Genomic DNA, 21,654 nt, shown 5'->3' with positions numbered 1-21,654 from the left:
ATTGCTTTCTACAAAAAGGCACTTTGCCTATGAGGCTGCAGATGAGCCAATAGTGGATACTATGAAGAGGCTAGAAGTGTCCTTTTATAATGCTGTGGTGGACTGTAGCATTCAGTCGTTGGAGGCTAGATTTAAGTCTCTAAGTGAGGTTGAAGAAAACTTTGGAGTGCGGCTCAATTTTTGGGAGCTAGATCGAAAGGTCTGGAGGGAACAATGTGAGCTTCTTGGGGAAAAACTCTCTTGTGGAAAGGAGGCTGATATTGATGGTAGCGCACTGGCTGTAGAGATTGAGAGTCTTCCTGAACTTCCCCAAACTATGATGATCGGCCTTGAGCTTCTCACATACCTCTCACAAAATGAGATGTGTGAGCTTTACCCAAATCTTTGGGTTGCTCTCAGGATAGCCTGCACTCTGCCTGTGACAGTTGCCTCAGCAGAAAGAAATGTTTTAATCAAAAAATTGATTAAAACATACTTGAGATCATCAATGGCCCAGGAAAGACTTACATTGACACCCTAACTCGCAACCAGCAGGAAATAAATAATCTGTCCCAAACTTTTGTTTATCTCTCCTTGGAGCTCAACATTACACAAACTAAGGAGCTATGCTGTGGGGGCCGAGACAAGGCCTCACCTCTGTTCCAGCCACTTAGCATCCAGGGTCAGCCACTGGAACAAGTGCAGGTATTCAGGTACCTAGACACAGAAATAGACACTTCCCTGTCCTTCTCACAACACACAAACACAGCATACAAAAAAAAGCACAACAACGTCTCCACCTGCTCAGAAAACTCTGAACTTTTCAGATCAGCAAGGACATGTTAACTTTGGTTTACCGCTCCCTCATTAAATCAGTTGTCACTTTCAATATCTCTTCCTGGTACAACCAACTCAACATCAAACACAAAACAAGACTCTCATGTATAGTGAATCACGCTGCAGAAATAACTGCCTCCCCCCTTTTTGAATGTCTCTTTGTGACTGGAGCCTTGTGAAAGAATTTTTACTGTAACCCGTGTAGCAGACAATATCTTATTTGATCTGAAGACGCCGTCACAGTTCATAACTTCAGAGTCAGAGAGACATCAGAACCAGTCCAACCTGTCCACTAACCCAGTCAGTGTGAGAGAAGTCCCCCATCAGATGATGGAGTTCTACTATCTGTCCACCAGATGGAGCTAACTGACCTAGCCTCGTGAGACCGTCCTGATCTGGCAAGCTCCAGTTTTCCACTCGCAGATCAGTCTGGCATCTTGAGGCAGAGAAAATTTGGAGCCGTTAGCCAAACGACCGAGCCAATCAGCGTTGGTTTTGAGGTGGGTAAGGTGGTGATAGACCGATGGTTTATCCAACTGGCGGAGTTAGGTTATAACTGACCATCTAATGAGATAAAGATCAGCAACTGGTACAGCAGCAGATATCTCTCCAAGTGGCCTCCGTGTCACATATTACTTTGATACTTTAAGTACATTTACCTGTTAATATTTACTACCGTAATACTTTATTTACACGGCTTGTTTTTGTCCAACATTTACCTTTACATGTACCGCTCCCTCACTCTTGGGTGAGAAGAAAATCTCCAAATTAAAACAATAAAAGCATCTTTCTCCTGACTGCAGCTCGCAAATCAACACAGCAAAAGCAGCGGTGTTAAAAATAAATTTAAATATCTTCTCACATCTGTCGACGGGTATCTAGAGCACAGGCGGCGCCCGACCTGTGTGACCTCATGTTGCTGTGGATTGTGGGATACGCTTCATGCTGGAAGCTGCAAGCTTTATATTCTAGCTGGAAGGAAATAAAAGGGGGATGCATGGGATTGCAGGACATGTCTCCAGAAATTAAGATTTTTGTCCCCATGTGCAGCTGCAAACTGTAGTCTGGCTTTGTTATGGTGGTTTTGAAGTAATGGCTTTCTTCTCCCAGAGGAACCTTTTAGCTCATGGTGGTACAGGACTCGTTTACTGTGGATAATGACACTGTCTTACCAGTTTCAGCTAGCATCTTCACAAGGTCTTTTGCTGTCCTGGGATTGATTTGCACATTTCGCACCAAAAAACGTTCCTCTCTGGGAGTCAAAATCCGTCTCCTTCCTGAGCAGTATGATGGTTGTACATTCCCATATTTTTTATACTTGCGTATTATTGTCCGAACAGATGAACGTGGGACCTTGAGGCATCTGGAAATTGCCCCTAAGGATGAGTCACACTTGTGGAGGTCCACAATTCTTTTCCTGATGTCTTGGTTGATTTCTCTTGATTTTCCCATGATGTCAAAGAAAGAGGCTCTGTGTTTGAGGTGTGCCTTTATATGCATCCACAGGAGTGCCACCAATTAACTCAAATGGAATCAATTAACCTATCAGAAGCTTCTTAAGCTCAGAATGGAATCATCTGGAGTTTTCTTTTTGTTTAAAAACACAATAAACTTAGTGTATGTATACTTCTGACTTTGATGACAGTGATACAAAAATACATAAAAATTCTCCCTCGCTCGATTCTGACATTTAACAAATGCAAAAAATATTTCAATATTTATTGATCTAAAACAGAAAACGTTTACTCTGATTTAATGTATGACAGTAAAGAAATAAAAGTTTTTGTGTTTTTTTTCTGAAGTGTATGTAAATATCTGGTTCCAACTGTACATTCTTTAAGAAGCAATACATCCATAAAATGTACGTTTCCACTTGCCAAAAAGTGATCGTATCTCCTAGCTTGTGTTTGAACGGTTGTTTCTGAAGAGAAGATGAGAGCGAGCAAACAAGACACATGTTCATGTCTTCATCATCAAAATAATCTGCCTCAGGTTGAGCAGAATAAAAGTGAAATAAAAAGTGACAAAACTAAACTAAAGATTAAAGTCAAAGTAGCAATAGGCTACCACACAGTGTAGAAATACTCTGTTACAAGTAAAGATCCTGCATTAGAAAGTCTAATTGAGTCAAAGTAGGATACATACTTACTCAGCACTAACATGAAGTATTCAAAGTAAAAGTAAAAGTGTACATTTCAGAGTGTGAAATTATTATTTTTTTTTTTCATTTTTTTTATTTATTAAACAGGAAAAGATTAAAGACAATCAGGCCTGACTCTGTAAAACTGATTTTCAGCAGGTTCCTGCTCTGCAGAACATAAACACCACATACACCTCAGACTTTAGTGAGCACATAGAAAAAAGATCTCTGTCCATAACAGTTTCTAAAAGCCAGTAGAGGCAAAAGTCCATTTGTAGCAGATCTCGTAATGTGCTCTGACCTTGAACTGGGTTTTGGAACCAACGTAGACAGAGCAGCTGCAGTGTGACCATTTAAAATTTGATAATACATTTTATCCCATGGCTTAATTTATAATTCTCAAATGTCAAGGCATTACACAGAGATAGTGCAGTATAGTGGTGAGTCCATCCAGGAAGCCTAACATGTAGCTTATAGGCTTTGTTATAGAGTCTTGTTACTGGTTCAAGAATCTCATTTGTTGTAAGTGACCAAACAGGTAAACAATACGACAAAGTGGACACAATGATGACATGAACATAAGTCTTTGAGACAGAGAGCAGCAAATATGGTCTAATTTTACTATAAACAAATAACTTTTGGTTTAACTTTCTGGTTAGGGTTTGGACATGCTCACAATAAGTGAGATGTGAGTCAAGAGAGACTCCAAGATACTTATAAGTGGATACAACTGAAAGTTTTTGATTAGAGAACATGGAGCCTTCAAAGTTCTGAAAGATTATATATTTTCTATTTTAGGCATTAGTCTTATTATGATGTGTAACAAGATTAAATGATAGATGTTTAAAGCCTTCAGTCTAAAAAGGTTTAATGAACAGGCTCTTTTAGCGCGTTCATGAACAACACTGATGAGCAAGTTGAGCAAAAGTATGAAAGAGACCAACAGGTTCTCTTCCAAGTGAACTAGAGTTCGGTTCCCTTCAGGTGAGAACTAGACTGGGTAAACCCAGCCCCATCTGACGGTGATCTGATTTTACCCTGTTCAATCTGAAAAGATTGAGCTTGGTCTGGTGATAGCCAGACTAGGTGAGAACGGGATCTGACCCAAACACAGGAAGTGGACCAAAACCAGAGCATTTACTAGCCTGCAGTTTACACCTTTTACACAGTTTACAGACTTAAATATCTGGTTTAAGGGATGATAACTTTCAGATCCATATGTAATGTGTGTGCAGGTTAGGGCCTCCAGCAAATGTGAATGCCTGAAAGTCTTTTTTTTCAATTGAAAGCGTTAAAATGCGTTTGTTTTTTTCTAGCGAGTCAGCTTCCAGTAATAATAGTAATATTCCAGTTCCCTCCAAACAGTGGCCTAGGTTTTAACAGACACTCTGCTCCAACTCCTCTTTAACACAACTAAAGACATTTAATGATAGAGCCAACACTGTCAGCTGCTCCCATTGTTCACCTTCCTCTAAAATATTACAAACACTAAAGCTTCATTATTTCTAATTTTTTGCACAACTTCACCTTCTTCTTCACATTGAAGCCTGCAATTCAGTGTAGTGACAGCTTTTCAGAAAACCTTTAAATATTCCACTTCAGTATCATACATGTTTGGTGTTATTTAACATGTTAAAGAAATGTAAAGTAATTAATACTATTCCAACTTTTCTTACTGCTTCCCCTTCTTTCACAGTAAAGCCAGCAATCTAGTTAAACTTTTTAGCTTTTCAGCATTCACAAGCATTTTCTGCAGGAAATGCATTTTCTAGTTATTTTTCAGATTAGTTTTTACCCTTCCTTCATGTGTGTGATAAACTGAAGTATGACATCATAAAAAAGAATAAACCTGTAAAAAAGGAAGAAACTAAATGTTGAAGTTCAATTCAGTTTATTTAAGAAGAGGACAGATCAAATTAATAAAACAAATGATTATACATGGGTTAAACATCTTATTTTGAAGCTAGTGACAGTCTGCTGATTTAAGCCTTGATATAATTTAAACAGGTGAGTTATATAAACAGTTGTTATGAAATTTAAAATTAGCTTTTAAAATTAGTTTTTTTGTACCAGACTGTAAACATTTATATATTTCTGATGTAAAGTCTGGATTTTTTCACATGGGGGTCTATGGGGAATGATGTGAGGAACTGTTCAGTGACACACATAAACATTGTTTTCAGCATCTTAATGAGATATTAATAATCACTCAAATAAAACATACATAACCTGACACAAGCTAGCATTAGCTCAATTCAGTATCAGGACAGTCACTTAACTTCCTGTTAGCTTAAAAGAAGGATTAATGTTACCTTTTGTGATATTAAGTTCAACACTTTACTAATAGTATAATATTGTAAAACACATTTTTCATCCGTGAAATGTTATTCCATGTTGCTTAGTTTAGCATTTCTTTCACATGAACATCCAAAAGCAGTACAACTATCTTTTTCTGAGTCTTTAAGATCAGTTGTTTGTCCCAAGATGGCGGCGGCACAGATGCAGTTTAAACACATTAACTGTTCGTAATTTTTTCTGATGATTATTTATCAAAAATCTCATTGTTTAAATATTTTGTGAAACACTACAATATCATTGCGGTATCGATAGAGGTATTTGGTCAAAGATATCGTGATATTTGATTTTCTCCATATGGCCCAGCCCTAGCAGGAGGAAACAGCTTGGCTCTGAAACATGTTCACAACGAGGCAGTGTGAACGCGTTGGTGTCTTTTAAGGTGACTACTATGAGAAAAAGTTTTACCACATTGATCACAGCTGTACGGCTTCTCTCCAGTGTGAACACGCTGGTGAGATTTAAGGCTACTGCTCTGAGAAAAGGTTTTACCACATAGATCACAGCTGTACGGCTTCTCTCCAGTGTGAATGCGTTGATGTGTTTTTAGGTGACCACTCTCAGCAAAAGTTTCCCCACATTGTTCACACCAGTACGGCTTCTCTCCTGTGTGAACACGCTGGTGAGATTTAAGGTTACCACTCTGAGAAAAGGTTTTACCACATAGATCACAGCTGTAAGGCTTCTCTCCAGTGTGAACACTTCTGTGGATTTCTAAATTATTTAAATGTTTGAATTTTACCACATTGATCACAGCTGTATGGTTTATCTCCAGTGTGAACACTTCTGGTGAGATTTAAGGTGACCACTCTGAGAAAAGGTTTTAACACATTGATCACAGCTGTAAGGTTTTTCTTCAGTGTGAATGCGTTGATGTATTTTCAGGGTGACTCTCTGAGAAAAGGTTGCCCCACATTGATCACAGCTGTAAGGCTTTTCTCCAGTGTGAACTCTCTGATGAATCTTTAAATATCCAGATGTTGTGAAGGATTTGTCACAGTGTTGACAGTGGTGACGTTTGGGTCCCTCTCCTCCTCTCTGTTTCTATAGCAACAGACAAACAGAGAGAGAGAGTTAGTGAACAACCTTCTTAAACCCTGGACTTGCTCTCATTCACAATTCTCACTCTTCATACAATAATTTATGACAAAATGAAGGAAAATATGTGCCGGTTGCAGACATGTTATTATGGAAGCAAATGTACTTTTCATAACTTTTATAAGTTCAGAAATATTCTACATTTTTCAGGCAAGTTTCCCCATTCAAATGATTGGCAATTTAAAAACTAAAACATATGCTTACTCTCTTCAGTTTTACTTACAGTTAGAAATTCCATGGTAACTTTAAAATAACACAAACCTTTCATACATTCTGGGTGTTTTTCATCCTTTAAATCACATTCAAACCTTTTGAAATACATACATTAATTTGATGTCAAAATGAAGGTAAAGTTTTTCTGGTTGCAGACATGTTACTATGGAAGCCATCAGGCTCTTCTCAGTGTTTCCCACAGGTTGAGAATTTACTGGTGGTGGTGTGTGGTGCAGGATGTGACGGCGCGGTGCGTGATGGCTAGGTTTAGTAATAATGGGTTCAGTTATAAACCAGTCAAACGAAGGTGAAAACAATGACTACACAACATTATCAGATCATTTAGAAAGAAAACAACTTTTTACATATTAAACCAATTAGACTAAAAGATGACACAGTTACAGATGAAAATATTGCAACACTAAGGGGCATCTGACACACTTTCAGGGTAGTTATTAGGGCGGCACGATATGAGGAAAATATCCGATATGCCTTAACATTGTTGAATATCGCGATAATGACATAACTTGTGATAAATTTACAGACATTAAAACGTAGCCTACTCCGTTCTGCTGCTTTCAGTATTTTGCAAAAAAGAAAACAAATTGCTCGTTAAATTTTTAAATAAATGGCGAAAATGTGTAGCCATTATGTGCTTTGACAATTATATCAGTTTTTTTTTTTTTGCCAAATGTTAACGGTTCAGCAGATAAAATACCGATAATACTATACTCAATAGGTGTGGGAATCACCAGAGGCCTTACGATACAATAGCATCCCGATACTTATGTCACGATACAATATTGTGATTTTAAACATATTGCAACATTCTGCGATATATTGCAATTCATTACCTTTTTCCAAATTCAAATTTTTTTTCCCAATTTCAAATTATTTCCCCAAAAGAAAACTTTGTCAACATCTGTTTTATCTTAAAAGATAAATTTCTCTGTTTGTTCATCTCACTTCAATTGTATTGCTGCAAAATGAGATTGTCAAGCAGACAAACTGACCAACACATATATAATAAAAGATCGATACTTGGCGTCTGTGTATCGATACACTATTGCCATGGAAAATATTGCGATACTATGCTGTATTGATTTTTTCCCCCACCCCTACCGAATACAGAAAATGACTTGTTATTATAAATCTCATCACTGTTTCCTCCTAACTCCTGTTAAATTACATTAGACTAGGAATATCTAAAGTAAATTCTTGTTGATTTTGTTTGATAGATCTTTGTTCAGTTTTTGAAGTGTATTAATCCGTGTTTTGGCGTTCCTAAACATAGCCTACTGTTCTGTACTATACATGTCCTGTTGTCGGTCTTGGGTCCATAAATACAGTTAACGGATAAAGGCAAGGAGAACTGAAGGCTCGGTCATCAACCATTAGCTCTGATTAGCAGTTAGCTCCGGTTAGCTAGCTCCGTTATAAAGACATGAAGTGGAGGAGCCTGCCGTGGAGAGGGGTAACAACCAGACTCTGATAAATGATGTTCAGGGAGCTTTCACAGCAGCGTGGCCCTGTAGTTTCTACGTTTTAATCCCATTGCAACACCACCAGCAGCATGCTACTACTAATGTAACAATTTTTGAGAACACGTTGGTGCTGTCAATCCCAATTGCAAGGGGAGGACTGGAGGCAGCTGGTCTGTCTGCGCTGTAAAAAATTATTTTCTGTCATTTTTGCCAGACGGTCATCATATACTTGATCCACTATATTTAACTATCCTACAATTTTTCCAGCCCTTTTAGTCACTCTATCAATCATGGCCTTCTCGGTTATCCCAGCATCCCCCCCCTCAACCCACCACACAGTAACTCCAAACACTACAAATCACTGACATAAAAAACATTCTCACCACATCTGTATTCACCTTAAAAGGACTGCATACAGTATATCCGTGGACTTAATTTTTTCATCAGTAAGTCAACATGATCTGACCATGTCAGCCTATCATTAAAACAATGCCCAAATACTTGTATGTGTTCTCTCTTTCTATTACTGAACCTTTGATTTCCACTGCCTCAGTTGTCGTCTTATTTCTCCTGTAATCCTAATTCTTTAGTTTTTTAACGTTGAGTTCTAGGAAATTTTTCCAAAAATCAATAAAAGCTTTTATCCGTTTTGATAGTGACTATAGTCATCATTTTCAATCAATGGCCTGTGTCGTCAGCAAATTGAACAACTTGACAGCTTGCCTGCTGTGGACGGTAGTCTGCAGTGTAAATGGTAAAAAGAAAGGGTGATAAAACAGTTCTCTGAGGTGACCCTGTGTTTGTCATGATCTTGTCTGACTTAACACTTGAATTTAGCTTAACAAATTGAGACCTGTTCTCTAAGAAATTTAGAATGAAAGAAATAAATACACCTGGAACCTTCATCATTAAAAGCTTATTTACAATGATGTGTGGTTGTATCGTATTGAATGTTGAGCTAAAATCTTAGTACATAATTCTCACACACCGTCCCCCTGCATCCAGGTGAGCATAGACACTGTCCAGTTTACAGACAATAGCATCCTCTGCCCCTCTCCCTTTCTGATAAGCAAATTGGCAGGAGTCAAGATAATTCTCTACATCAGGCTTCAGACTATTTAACACAATTCTCTCACATACCTTCATAGCTATGGAGGTTAGAGCCACTGGTCTTAGGTCATTCATACACTCAACAGTTTTCTTTTTAGGTACTGGTATAATGCAAGATTGTTTCCATAAATCTGGTAACACTTTATGAGAGAAACAAGAATTAAAAATACTTGCTAATTGAAAAGCACAACCTTTTACTACTTTTGGAGATGCTGCTTTGGTAGCTTTCAGCCTCATAAACATACCATATACCTCCTGATTGTTTGTTTGCAGGCTATAATTACCATCCTATGTGCTCCCAATCATATCCTTGAGTCTTTGTCTTTCATCAGAAAAGTCTATTTTATCAACTCTATTATAGAAATGATTTAGATTATTAGCATATTCCCTTGTGCCATTTAACTGGGATCTATTTACCTTCCCTTTCCCTGCATATCCGCTCATTAACCGCATTCCTTCCCAGACTTTCTTCATATCATTTTCTTTAAAATAATTTTCTATTTCGCATTTATACCAATATTTCTCTTTATTTATTTCCCTTTTAAGTTCTTCATGAATCTTTTTCAATGTATTCTTGTCTCCCCTAGAAAAGGATTTCCTTTTGTCATTAATTAATCTTTTAATTTCAGCATTCATCCATGGTTTACAATTTGCATATACCTTAACCTTTTTTTCCTGTACAACCATATCAGTGCAAAAATTGATATACTCACAGACAGATTCAGTAAATTCATTTATATCCTTGGCACTATTTTCAAAAACCGCCCAGTCCGTATTTTCAAACGAATCTTTCAGTTTCTAGTTATCTTTTTCACCGTGATCGTTTCCTTTTTGTACCTCTTTACGAGTGGGATATATTTGGGACAGAGCAGAATCAGATTATGGTCCGCCTTGCCCAAACTTGGCAAACTTCTGGACATATACGCATCCTTGACCTTAGTGTAACAATGGTCGAGGACCGTTTCCCCCCTTGTGTTACACTTGACATGTTGATAGTAGTGTGCCCCACTTGTCTTAACGCTGCAATGGTTAAAATCCCCAGTTATCACAACAAACGTGTCTGGCGACGCAGACTCAATCCTGTACACCGCCGCTTGTATCTCCTCGGCCGCCTCCTTAGACACATTTCTATGTGGCACATAAACTGCCATCACAACCGCATGTGAAAATTCACGAGGGATATAATATGGGCAAACACTGACAGTCATTATCTCAGAGTTTGGGGTACAAGTATGTGTCTTAATGGACATATTATTTGGATGACAATATTCCTCATTTACATACACCATGAGTCCGCCGCCTCCTCTCTTCCCCGAATCCACCGTTCTGTCCCCTCGAAGAGCTTTAAATCCATCCACCGCCACTAGTTCATCAGTGTGATTTCTGTTGAGCCAAGTTTCGGTAAAGACCATCGAGCTTATTGATCTATATTCGTGGAGAAACAGGGCATTGGCTCTCAGTTCGTCCATTTTTTTCCCAATCGACTGCACATTTCCCATGATCATAGACGGAACGTAGGGCCGACATCTCCGTGAGTTTAGTCTCTTTAAAACTCCGCCAGATTTACCTCTCTTCTGTCTTATTATCTCTTTCCGAAATTCTTGAAAATCTGCCACGGTAGCCAGTGACCCACTCCGCCATTGTTCCAGGCCAGCTCCAATCCCTTTCAATTCAGCAAACGAGTAACAAACTCTCATGGCATAACACCCTTGGTTGTCCAAAGACTGCAGGACGTATGTGCAAAACAGCAACAACCAGCACTTCTTGACGTCCATCGCAGATAAAAAAAAAGTCTAAAGTCTAAAAATATTAAATAAATCTAAAATAGACGGGGGTAAAGTGGTCTGCCACAGGAGCAGCGACCGGAACCGGAAGTACGAGAGCAGCCGCCTTTGTTTGGATTGTTGAGAAGTAACCAAATGGCTCAGAATTACATGAAATCAATGTGTTGTTAAAGTGGTATTGCACAACAGTAGAATTTATGAATCCAGGATAACCGATAAAGCGAGGTAGGGCTGCACGATTATGGCCAAAATGATAATCCCGATCATTTTGATCAATATATTGATCACGATTAATTATTACAATTATTTGTTGATTTTAACCAAAACCAATGTTATTGTCACATAGGCTAATTATAACTGCTTCCACATCCATTTTGTGCTACATTCCTGCTTTGTTGAAGGATACTATGAAGGAGTATGCCATTTAAAGGAACATGTAATGCTGTAATGCTGTCTGACGGCTCCAGCGGCATCAGGCCAGCACAGAACATGCAGGTGAATGGTTCCAGTAATCCTACTGCTCCGAATAAGTGACAAAATAACGCCAACATGTTCTTATTTACATGTTGTGATTTGTAGAGTCACAGCGTGTACAAAAAACAACATAACATGAGACACAGCCGTCTTCTAACAGTAAACAAACCGGGAACTATATTCTCAGGCGGAAGAATATAGTACTTGGGCGGAGTGATATGCTCGCAGCAAGCCTGTCTGAGAATATAGTTCCCGGTTTGTTTACTGTTAGAAGATGGCTGTATCTCATGTTACGTTGTTTTTTGTACACGCTGTGACTATACAAATCACAACATGTAAATAGGAACATGTTGGTGTTATTTTGTCACTTTTGTCACAATTGGGAGCAGTAGGCTAGTTGGAACCAGTTACCTGCAGGATCTGTGCTAGGTTAAGCTAATGCTGGAACCGTCAGACAGCGTGACAGCACGCACGGAGATGAGAAGGGTATGTATCGACTTGTCTTACTCTGGGGGTTACGGTGAATAAACTTAATTCCCAATAAGTCGGCGTGTTCCTTTAAGTTGTTGTGCGACCGCTTTCCACATGCGTTTGCCATGAAAGATACAGGCAATGCAATTTTCTGTTCACGTTAACGCTGCATGTTAAAATCCGGTGCCAATAGATCAGCGGTGCCCAGTATCTTCCGGACAAAATAGCAGCGCGGATTACGGTGCCTCAGTACAGTGGCACTTAGATGTCTGCGTTGCGCTCTGATGCTCCGAAACGCACGTTAGAGGCAACAGAAACAACGCTGCATGTCACGCTAGTAAACACTAATAACACGTTACACAGCAGCTAATGTTAGCCTACCGTTAGCTACAGTAGTAACTGGATTAAACATGGCTAAAATGCTGACAACTAAATGGTGTAGTGTGACTGTATTTCACTGTAGAGGATTACAACAGTGGGATGTACAGTCTGCCGCTAAAGCTATGAGCTAAAAGACACAAACTAGCACTGGTCACTGCCGTTGTCTGAAAAACAAAACAGATGGGACAACATGTTGCGTTTACCGGTAAACTGGTAAACGCACTGGTAAAAAATATACATTTACTGACCACTGCTCTGAACTGAAACCGTCATAATCATACCATTCAAGGATTCAAGGATTAGGCTACTAATCATTGGCACAAATTAACAGTTGGCGCTAGGGCTGCACAATATATCGTAAACGTTGCATTAACTTGAAACGGGTAAACCTCTTGGAAGTATGATAACATTGGTGCATTCAAAGTTATTTTAAAATACCCTTTTCTCATCTGTTTTTGTAGTTTAACAGCAATTTACTGGTGAAATAAGTTATTATGTTATTATTACATTTTTAATAAATCATTTAAATTCCTCCCTTTTTTGCGCTGTATTAATATTCATTAATATTGAGATTAGATTTCTGGGACTCTTCAGTCTGGAGTAACCTTTTTCCTTCACTCACCTCCTCCTTCTTCCTCTTGCTCCGTCGCTCCTCTGAGTCTCCAGAGGCCTCACTGACAACTTTCCTCTTGCCCTCCTTCTTCTCCTCCTCCTCCTCCTCCTCGTGTTTCTTCATGTACTCGGTGATAAGGTCGGGGCAATCCAGGTTGTCTTGCGGCTCCCATGTGTTATCCTCACTGGAAAGATGAGTGCAGACAGAAGAAAATCTCCTCAGGCTTTGTTTTTAGGAAATACATTCTCACTCTAATTCTTATCATAATCAATGCTAATTCGTATTATTCATTTTTTCTATTGTCATTTTGTAAGGTTATTTGATGGTCTGCAACTTAGTGTCAACATACCAAACCTTCAACTTTGACAACTTCAACATGATACAATGCCGAAATGTATGCTGTAGATTATCTGCATATATATATAGATATATATATATATATATATATATATATATATATATATATATATATGTTAAGTATTAATATTAGAGACTCATACTTACTCTGAGAACCCCTTCCATTTCAGCAGAAACTCTACTCTTCCCTTCACCACTTTGCTGTCCAACACCTTCTCCACCACATACTCCTCCTCTTCCTCCTCCATTGCTGCGGCGGTGACTGCTGCTGCAGGAGGTGCTGCAGGCTGCTCCTCCTCCTCGGCCTTCTTGCCCTTCTTTCCTGCTCCGGTCGCCAGCTTGACGTCTGCTGAGGGCTCCTTTGGTAGACCCAATGGGGAAACATACAGAGATAATGATACAATGGTTTGTAGAACTAATAGGAGGTGGGAGTGAATTATAGTTTACCATGTTTAACTATATTCAAATGTTCTGTTTGAATGGAGAAAATGCTGATGACCATTCCATAGGACTTCAGAGTGTGAAGTCTCTCCTGCATTCAAACTGAAATAACTACTAAAACAGACCTGCCAACCTTGAACAAAAGTTTTTGAGTAGCAACTTACTGATTTATTGTCGAAGTTCTGGTTCATGAACACGGTCGGCACGCACGCGGAAAAAATGTGCCATTAAATGTCAAATCTGTATACATTTTAAACCCTAGAAAATTATTATGTTCAAGTAGGCTACTTGAATTAAATTTTATTTAAATCATCGGTCATATTTAATACAATTAATTGGATCATAATATAATCCAATAAAATAAAATATAGTACACTGCATAATGAGCACTTTTACTTTTGGTACTTTAAGCTGGCCTATATTTTAATAATGCTTTTGTACTATTACATACATATGACTAGTAATGTGTAACTCTACACACTTTTTTTCTACTTTTACTAGAGATGGCCCGATACCACTTTTTGCTTGATACCGATTTGCGATAGTCGATTCCGATCCGATACTAGAGTGTCATATATTTCATTATGTTTTAACAGCTGTATACTACTATCCCTGTATGGATGTGATAATATTTCTATCTTTGTTGTCGGTCTGGCTCAGGTTAAACTCTTTGTGAAACATGAACAAACACAGAACTTTCTTTTATTCTCCAGTTTGACAGTCAGTTATAACGGAAAAAGAACATAAATAAACTACTTTAATGTAGATTTTCTTTAAGGCTTTTCAGCGTGGTATCGGATCAGTGCATAAACTCCAGTACTTCCCGATACCAATACCAGCGTTTTAGGCAGTATCGCAGATAACCGATACTGGTATCGGTATCGGAACATCTTTAACTTTTACTGCAATACATGATGTGAGTAAGTCTTCCACCTCTGTAAATCACCAACAACAGTCGTGCATGAATACCTGCAGCAGTGTTTAACACTGAAAACACACAGCTCAGTTCAGCGTTTCCTTGCAGTTCTGCTACAGTATCTAACGTTACCTGCCGGTCACATTGTCTCTAAACAGTCCGCTCACAGTGAAGTCCGTAGCGGATCAACAGGTGTGATCAACAGTCTGTTACGCACACCGAGCAGATTGATACGCCCACAGAGCCAATCTTTGCAGATGTTACCGCTCGGTGTTTGGCTAGCTAATAAGCCGTTAGCCTGTTAGCTTGAGCTTTGTCTGAAAGCGCCGAATGGCCAGCCAAAGTCCAACAGACACCGACACATTCCGCACATCCTCCGCTCAGTTTAACCGCTAAACCCCCGGTACCGGTCAGACAGGCGTGTTTACTTTGTGTCTCGGTCCTCCGGTGCGTCCAGCGACGGGCTGGTTTTTAATTAGCCTACATTAGTAACAGTTAATTTTGTTATGGTATGAACTTAATCGTAGGAAAGGCAAAACAATATAAAACCTTTGTAACGAAATCCAAGACTTTGTATACCAAATGCAAGGCTTTATTAATAATATAAATAAATAATATTTCTCCAAAGTAGACAGGTAGGCTACGTAAATTAATTAATTTCACAGTTTCACCTTTCTACATCAAATTGACCTTTGCAAGCACCGTCCTCCCTTGGGGAAACTAAATGGGAATGAGAGAGGAATGAATAACACTTGCATTTGATGCTTTCATTGTAGCCGATATCCCCGCTTGACATTAGAGGAAGGGACCCGACGGTGTGATTGGTCGAACTCTTCTTCTTTAGTTTTTTGCATGCTCGTGGCTGCTACGCTGTTTTAGCATTGACATATATGTAACTTTTAGCTGCCTACTATCATCAAGAGTTTAGACGGAGACGGCTGCACTTCAACGAGTGAACTCAGTCACCTGATTTTCGCGTAGTTTAAAAGTGACAAATCGTATCACCGTATTTTGATGTCAAAATGCGTATCTACTACACAAAATGCGTACAGGTTGGCAGGTCTGCTAAAATGTAAGCCACAAAAGTCATTAACTGAAGCTACATGCACAGTAGCCTCAATCGACAGTTAATTTACCAGAAACTCGCCAGATGTTCCTCGCCTTGCAGAACTTGTTCATTTCGGGAAACAACAACAAACTTTGAGCTAGCAAGCTACACGCTGAAAATGGCAAGTTTTGAAAAAAAACGTTTAGATCGTGCAACAAGGCAGGCCTGGTTGGTTCTTTCTGGGAATAATTGTAAAGATTTACAAAGAAAATGTTTAACGTTACACCATTTTATATCTAGCTGGGATGTTTTGGGACCGATTGTGGCAGGATTGCTGCAGACAAAGTAATGTTACACAGGGTGATACACAGGTGAGAACAAATTACGTTTAGTCATGTATGCAGCTCATTTAAATAGCTCACTTTACCGTATTGTGTTAAAAGTTAACTTCATTTTATATTACATGTGGCTAGGGTTGGGTACCGTTCACATTTTTACCAGTGCCGGTACTGATACCTGAAATTTGGTTCCGGTACCTTTTTTCGGAACCTTCCCTTTGTAATAACAAAAAAATTAATTCCAGTTGTAAAAATAATTTCAAACCAATTTATCCTAGAGTAACTTTGCTCAGTCCGCACCTCTGTTAGCCAGGACACACCAACCAGACAGCTGAACGTCAACAGAAAAGCCAGACAAAATTATCAGTCTCCCCGTGTTGGTCCAAAAAGTGCCACAGAACCAAAGAGATGAGACGTAATACGCCTCCATAGCAGCGGCCGTTCAGAATACGATCTCATATTGTTCTAAAATAGTTCACGAAACATATTTCTGAAAACATTTGAAGAGTGGAATATGCCGTGCAGTAGCTGAATCTGTCTTCATTTCAGCTCAACAAAAGGTCAGTTTAAAAGATTTTCGTCAGATTTTGAGAGACTAGTCACCTCATTCCGCTCCCCATTTCTGGGTGAGTCCCGACTGCCCTGCTGCCGACTGAACAGGTCAAGTCAGCGAAAATGAATGCCCCCTGACGACGGCACTGGACACACCGAACTGATTTGAGTCACTGACTTTGCCAGACTGTCTAACGGCCGATTTTCAGCCCTGTGTGTCCCGGGCTTGTGTGTGTGTGTGTGTGTGTGTGTGTGTGTCAAAGCTGAGCCCTGCTCTCTGTCAACATTCAGATGGTGTTTCTTTTATCAGGGTGAAAATGTTCCACCTAAACAAGTTCCTCCCCGAGACTATTTTGCAGAGCCAAAGTCGTTGCGTCCGGAGCTTAGCGCCGCCCAAGACGATTGTGATTGGTTGAAAGAAATGCAAACAAGCCAAAGTGTTTTATCTCCTATCCCAGAATGTCTGAGTAAGTGCATGTGTGAGATGCGCGTTGATGTTTCTGAACAAAAAGGAACAAACTATTCTAAACCGTTCAGGAACCAGACTTGAAAAAGTCATGCCTCCAAAGAAGCAATAAATCCTGACAGATGAATCAGTGAACTTGAACAGTATGGTATCAGGGGGGGTTGTTTTGAACTGGCTGAGAAGCTATCTACATAACAGGCAACAGTTTGGGAAGATGGGTGAAAACATCAGCTTAATCTTAGCAGTGTTTCCATTTCAGCTCAGTGTGAGAGTCTTTACTGTGTTTAGCTGTCCTTTACGACCACTCTGCTTTCTCTCCTCTCCGTTGATCTATTCCACAGACAGTTCAGAAAGCTCTATTGTCAATAAAGTAAAAAAAAAAAAAAGAAAAAAAAAGTTTGTCTAATCCACTATCTAGGTTTTTTGAAATAGCCCTCTGTTACTTTAGAGTGGTTGTTGTGTCCTGGGGGCTATTGCACATAACCAGGATAAGGGATTAATTAATTAATTTTGGGCCCAGACCAATCAGGGGCCCGCATCAATGGAAGACATTGATTGACAGCCTGGGCCCCTATCGCATTTTCATTACTTGCGACAATCCCAGCAGTCCCACCTGCAGCCACTGACCAAGCGGGAGTGAGAACAGGTCAAATTAATTTCCTAGTTTCTGTTATGAAGACAAGACGTGTGTGACTCGAACATCTCACATTTACCAACAAAACGCACAGCGATAGACCAAGCGGGAGTGAGAACGGATCAAATTAATTTCCTTGTTTCTGATATAAACACGAGACACCTGTGTAACTCAAACATTTACCAACAAAACGTACAGCAAAAGTATACTCTAACGATTCTTCACTGTAAAGTCACTGAAAGCTGCTGCCGTTTCAATCCTGTTGCTCGATTTCCCCCGCTACTGAGACACACACACACACACACACACACACACACACACACACACACACACACACACACACACACACACACACACACACACACACACACACACACACACACACACACACACACACACACACACATGCAGGAAAAAACGCATGAGACGTATACACGATGACCTAAATTGAGGACAGCTCCGCTCGTTATTGTAAGTGCAATGAGAAAGTAAAGTCCAATAAGTACTTTATCAAACCGTATGAATGTGTGTCCAAGGTTAGGAAGTTAACTAACAATGTAAAGATCAACAAGCCACTGACACATACATGTTCAAATTTGATTCATTCAATAAATTATTCTTTTATGTCTTAAATCCACCAGCCGTTTTCATATCTTACCAACATTTGCAGCATCCGGAGCCTTTTTGGTTTCTAGAAAATCTCAGCCCAGAGTAATTAAGTAATAGTAATAATTATTATCCTCCCCAAAACAAGTTTCCTTTTATTTTTAAAGAACTATACAAAAGAAATTGCAGCTGTTATCCCAATTGTTTTATAAAAGCTCCCGCAAAATCAGGCATTTTTGGGCCACAACAATCTCAAATAAAGAGATCCTGGAGGGACTGCCCTTGTGTGTTTTTTTCATGTGTTATGGTGTGCATTCTCCAGTGTTTTTTGTTGTTGTGGTGCGCGTAGGCCACTCCTGATTTTGTCAGTCATCTCATCTCATCTCTTATATGCAGTGGCGTAAAGAGCCAACACCGGGCCCCTATGCATCATGCCCCCCTACAACAGCACGTGATGACAGCGCAATGTCCACGAGTAGGCTACCATGAATAGGACAGGATAGGATCACAGAGACACAGCAAGTCCTGTTTTTCACCTTTATGAGGCAAAAAAAAACTGACTGGTAAAAAGTCACTGTGGCTGGTGGATTTTTCATTTTTTTTTTTTATTCTTTAGTGAATTTGGGATTTGGGGATAGGATTGTACATTTTTAAGAACATATCCTAATTGTACAATCCTCCCAAATTATAGTCTTAGTTGACTGGACCAGTAACTATATAGTGTAGACTCCTTTACCTTCATGTAACAACAGGGAGAGGACACCTCAATGGTTTTTGACCTTATATTTAGCTGGGGGGGGAATAACTGATGAATACACTCTGTTCCATTCATGTTTACAGTGTGCATTATATTTATCACTTCATTCTCTTTATAGTTTCTAGATTTTAGAGTCCAATGTCTTCAGTGTCTTTCTGTTCTATGTCCATATATACGAGGGAGCAAAGCATATAATATGTAGAGAAGGATACTCTGCCTCTATAATAAAACAAATTTAAAAAAAAAAACACGTGAGAAAAAGTGTGGCAGATAATAGCGGACCGACTGACTTAGGACATTTATATTGATTTATATATATATTTATATCTCATTGCCCATGAGAGAGAAACCGAGTGAAAGAGATATTTATGTATCATATTCTATCGTTGTAGAAAATGGATCTTCATGGTAAATTTCCTGAGTAACATTATCTTCTGCTTACTTTTAAGGAAAGACTCCAACTGTTAATTTGTGCCAATGATTAGTAACCTAATCCTTGAATGATATGATTATGATGGTTCCAGTTCAGAGCAGTGGTCAGTAAATGTAGATTTTTAGGCTGTTTACACATTCAGTCGGTCCGTGATCGTCTGCCTCGCTTTCTCTCTCGGTTTCATTACAGCAGCCGTCTTTCTTTTTTACAAATAATGTTTATTTGTATCTTTTATTTTGAACATGTAAATAAAATATCTGAAAAAAATATTAATATAAAAAAACAGTTACAAAATAAAACTCCATAATTTCCAGTACTTAAATTTATTTACACATTCAAACAGGAGTAGGAAGAAGTAAAACTTATGTACTCCTATCCCTTTATACCCTTTCTTTCCTATTAGATGAATTAGCTAAAAAACACTAAGTCAACAGAGATAATAAATCTGTAATCAATGAAAATATATATTCAGAAGTTATATTCACATTCATACACCACAATAATTATGCACATACTACAAATTGTTCAATGTAAGCCCAGGTTATTAATTATAGTGTTCATCTGTACCTCTGGAAAATAATTTCTTTGAACATCTTTTTGAATTGGAATATGTTTGGACATTGCTTTAATTCATTACTTAGTTAATTCCACAAGTTAGTGCCACTGACAGATAAACAGAAACTTTTCCTTGTAGTGCGAAACTGGGAGTCCTAAAATAAATCTAAACAACTGCACAACAGAAGGTAAACATTTTTTAGATTAAATTCACTCAGAGCATTTCAGGAAAAAGGAAACTCAATAAAAAGTGATTTTGTCGAAACTAGATATCAATCAAAAGCTACAAACAAGGCCTATATCTTCCTGGTTCAGGTGGGAACGCGATCCGACCCAAACACAGGAAGTGGACCAAAACCAGAGCATTTACTAGCCTGCAGTTTTTACCTTTCACACAGTTTACAGACTTAAATATCTGGTTTAAGGGATGAGAACTTTCAGATCCATATGTAATGCGTGTGCAGGTTAGTTCCAGTGGTGTAGTCTACGTGATACGCAGGAATACGCAGTACACCCACTAAGAAAGCTCCAGGATTTCCATATACCCACTTAAAAATGCCCAATGATACGCAACAACATACTTTCCATTTATATTTTCGTTTCGCATAGGCTAAATAAAGTTACTTCCACCATAAATTGGTGCATTAAACCGTATCCAAATGCAACAAAAATGCAGTTGCTGACGCTCAAAACTTCCCTGGGGGAGGACACCCAGACACCCCTCCCCCCACCCTCTGGACTGCTTCCACCACGTGACGTGTGTTTCCACTGTTTGCTGCGTTTGATAAAGTGCAGTGTGACGCAAACCGAACCAAATGAAAAATGCAACAATGTTACGACTTCAGCCCGAATCTCACCGAGCTCACCGAACTACAGAGGAGCAACTAACGGAGCAGACTGTTGCTCAGCAACGGACGTTCTGTTTACCTGAATCTTAGCAACAGCAGAATGGGAAGCTAACGCATGCGCAGCTCTGGCTTCTATTCGCTTTGATAGCCGTGTAAAAGAACAGTTATTAAAGTGTTTACCTGAGTGTGTGTGTGTGTGGGTTTACCTGGAGCTCTGTCTTCTTAAAACCGTTCTTATACTGTCTATGTTTAAAACTCACTAATAAACAACACAACTATCCCGCCGCCAGCCCGAGATCATAGTGAAGCAACGAGACTTCCGGTTTCCTCCAAGTCAGGGATTTTCAGATTAAAGTTTAAAATGAAAGAACGCCGCCACCTGGAGGTCAGGAGGGGAACAACAGATACACATTCAGTTCATTAATCAGTTAGTGGTGGACTGGAACTGGGTACATTTACTCAAGTACTGGACTTAACTCCAGGTACTTGTACTTTACTTGAGTATTAAACCATGTACAGCACTTAAATAATTAAAACAATTTGTAAGTATAAAGAAAAATAAGTAAATAAAATGTAAGCATTTAAATGTATGTTTCCACCAGACTCCATTTAAATAAAATAGCAATTTCCTGATTAATAAACACACTTCATTTATAGTCGATAGTTGTTATATTTGAGGTATTATAGTTTCTCATACTGCAAGTATGCCATTTATGCCAGTTCACTTGTGTGCAATGATGGAGATGGATGAACAGAGCCGTGCA

General features: G+C 39.0%; 4 protein-coding genes across 5 annotated transcripts in view; 2 read left to right on the top strand and 2 right to left on the bottom strand.

Annotated features, from left to right (window-relative positions):
- The window catches only part of LOC114552945 (heterochromatin protein 1-like), a 600,023-nt gene that overhangs the window by 513,879 nt on the left and 64,490 nt on the right, over window positions 1–21,654 (top strand). The window lies entirely within an intron of this gene.
- LOC114553107 (NACHT, LRR and PYD domains-containing protein 3-like) overlaps window positions 1–21,654 on the top strand; it is a 582,600-nt gene that overhangs the window by 499,560 nt on the left and 61,386 nt on the right. The gene's annotated exons all lie outside the window — the stretch shown is intronic.
- The window catches only part of LOC114551846 (protein NLRC3-like), a 101,713-nt gene that overhangs the window by 46,920 nt on the left and 33,139 nt on the right, over window positions 1–21,654 (bottom strand). The gene's annotated exons all lie outside the window — the stretch shown is intronic.
- LOC114553135 (chromobox protein homolog 1-like) lies at window positions 10,450–21,272 on the bottom strand. Of its 2 annotated transcripts, none has more exons than XM_028574306.1 (4): window positions 21,097–21,271; window positions 13,444–13,655; window positions 12,949–13,123; window positions 10,450–10,641 (listed from the first exon to the last, which is right to left on the bottom strand). In XM_028574306.1, exons 2-4 carry the CDS (start codon window positions 13,542–13,544, stop codon window positions 10,588–10,590), a joined length of 330 nt encoding a protein of 109 aa, XP_028430107.1. In that variant the 5' UTR covers window positions 13,545–13,655; window positions 21,097–21,271; the 3' UTR covers window positions 10,450–10,587. The 2 variants fall into 2 exon arrangements, with proteins under 2 accessions (XP_028430107.1, XP_028430106.1); XM_028574305.1 differs by lacking the exon at window positions 10,450–10,641 and adding an exon at window positions 10,792–10,879 and having other exon boundaries at window positions 21,097–21,272.

This window comes from Perca flavescens, chromosome 3 (assembly GCF_004354835.1).
Source record: "Perca flavescens isolate YP-PL-M2 chromosome 3, PFLA_1.0, whole genome shotgun sequence".
Classification (NCBI taxonomy): Eukaryota; Metazoa; Chordata; class Actinopteri; order Perciformes; family Percidae; genus Perca; species Perca flavescens.
Note: the sequence above shows the minus strand (reverse complement) of the source record. Positions and strands in the feature narration are given on the sequence as shown.

What these genes read in the sequence shown, in the direction of transcription:
- LOC114553135 (XM_028574305.1), bottom strand. Translation starts at nt 13,544, where the DNA reads ATGGAGGAGGAAGAGGAGGAGTATGTGGTGGAGAAGGTGTTGGACAGC. An exon ending in AAATGGAAGGGGTTCTCAGA is followed by an intron (nt 13,124 to 13,443) that starts GTAAGTATGAGT and finishes TCATCTTTCCAG; the next exon opens with TGAGGATAACACATGGGAGC. An exon ending in GCAAGAGGAAGAAGGAGGAG is followed by an intron (nt 10,880 to 12,948) that starts GTGAGTGAAGGA and finishes CTGAATTGAAAG; the next exon opens with GGATTGGAGCTGGCCTGGAA.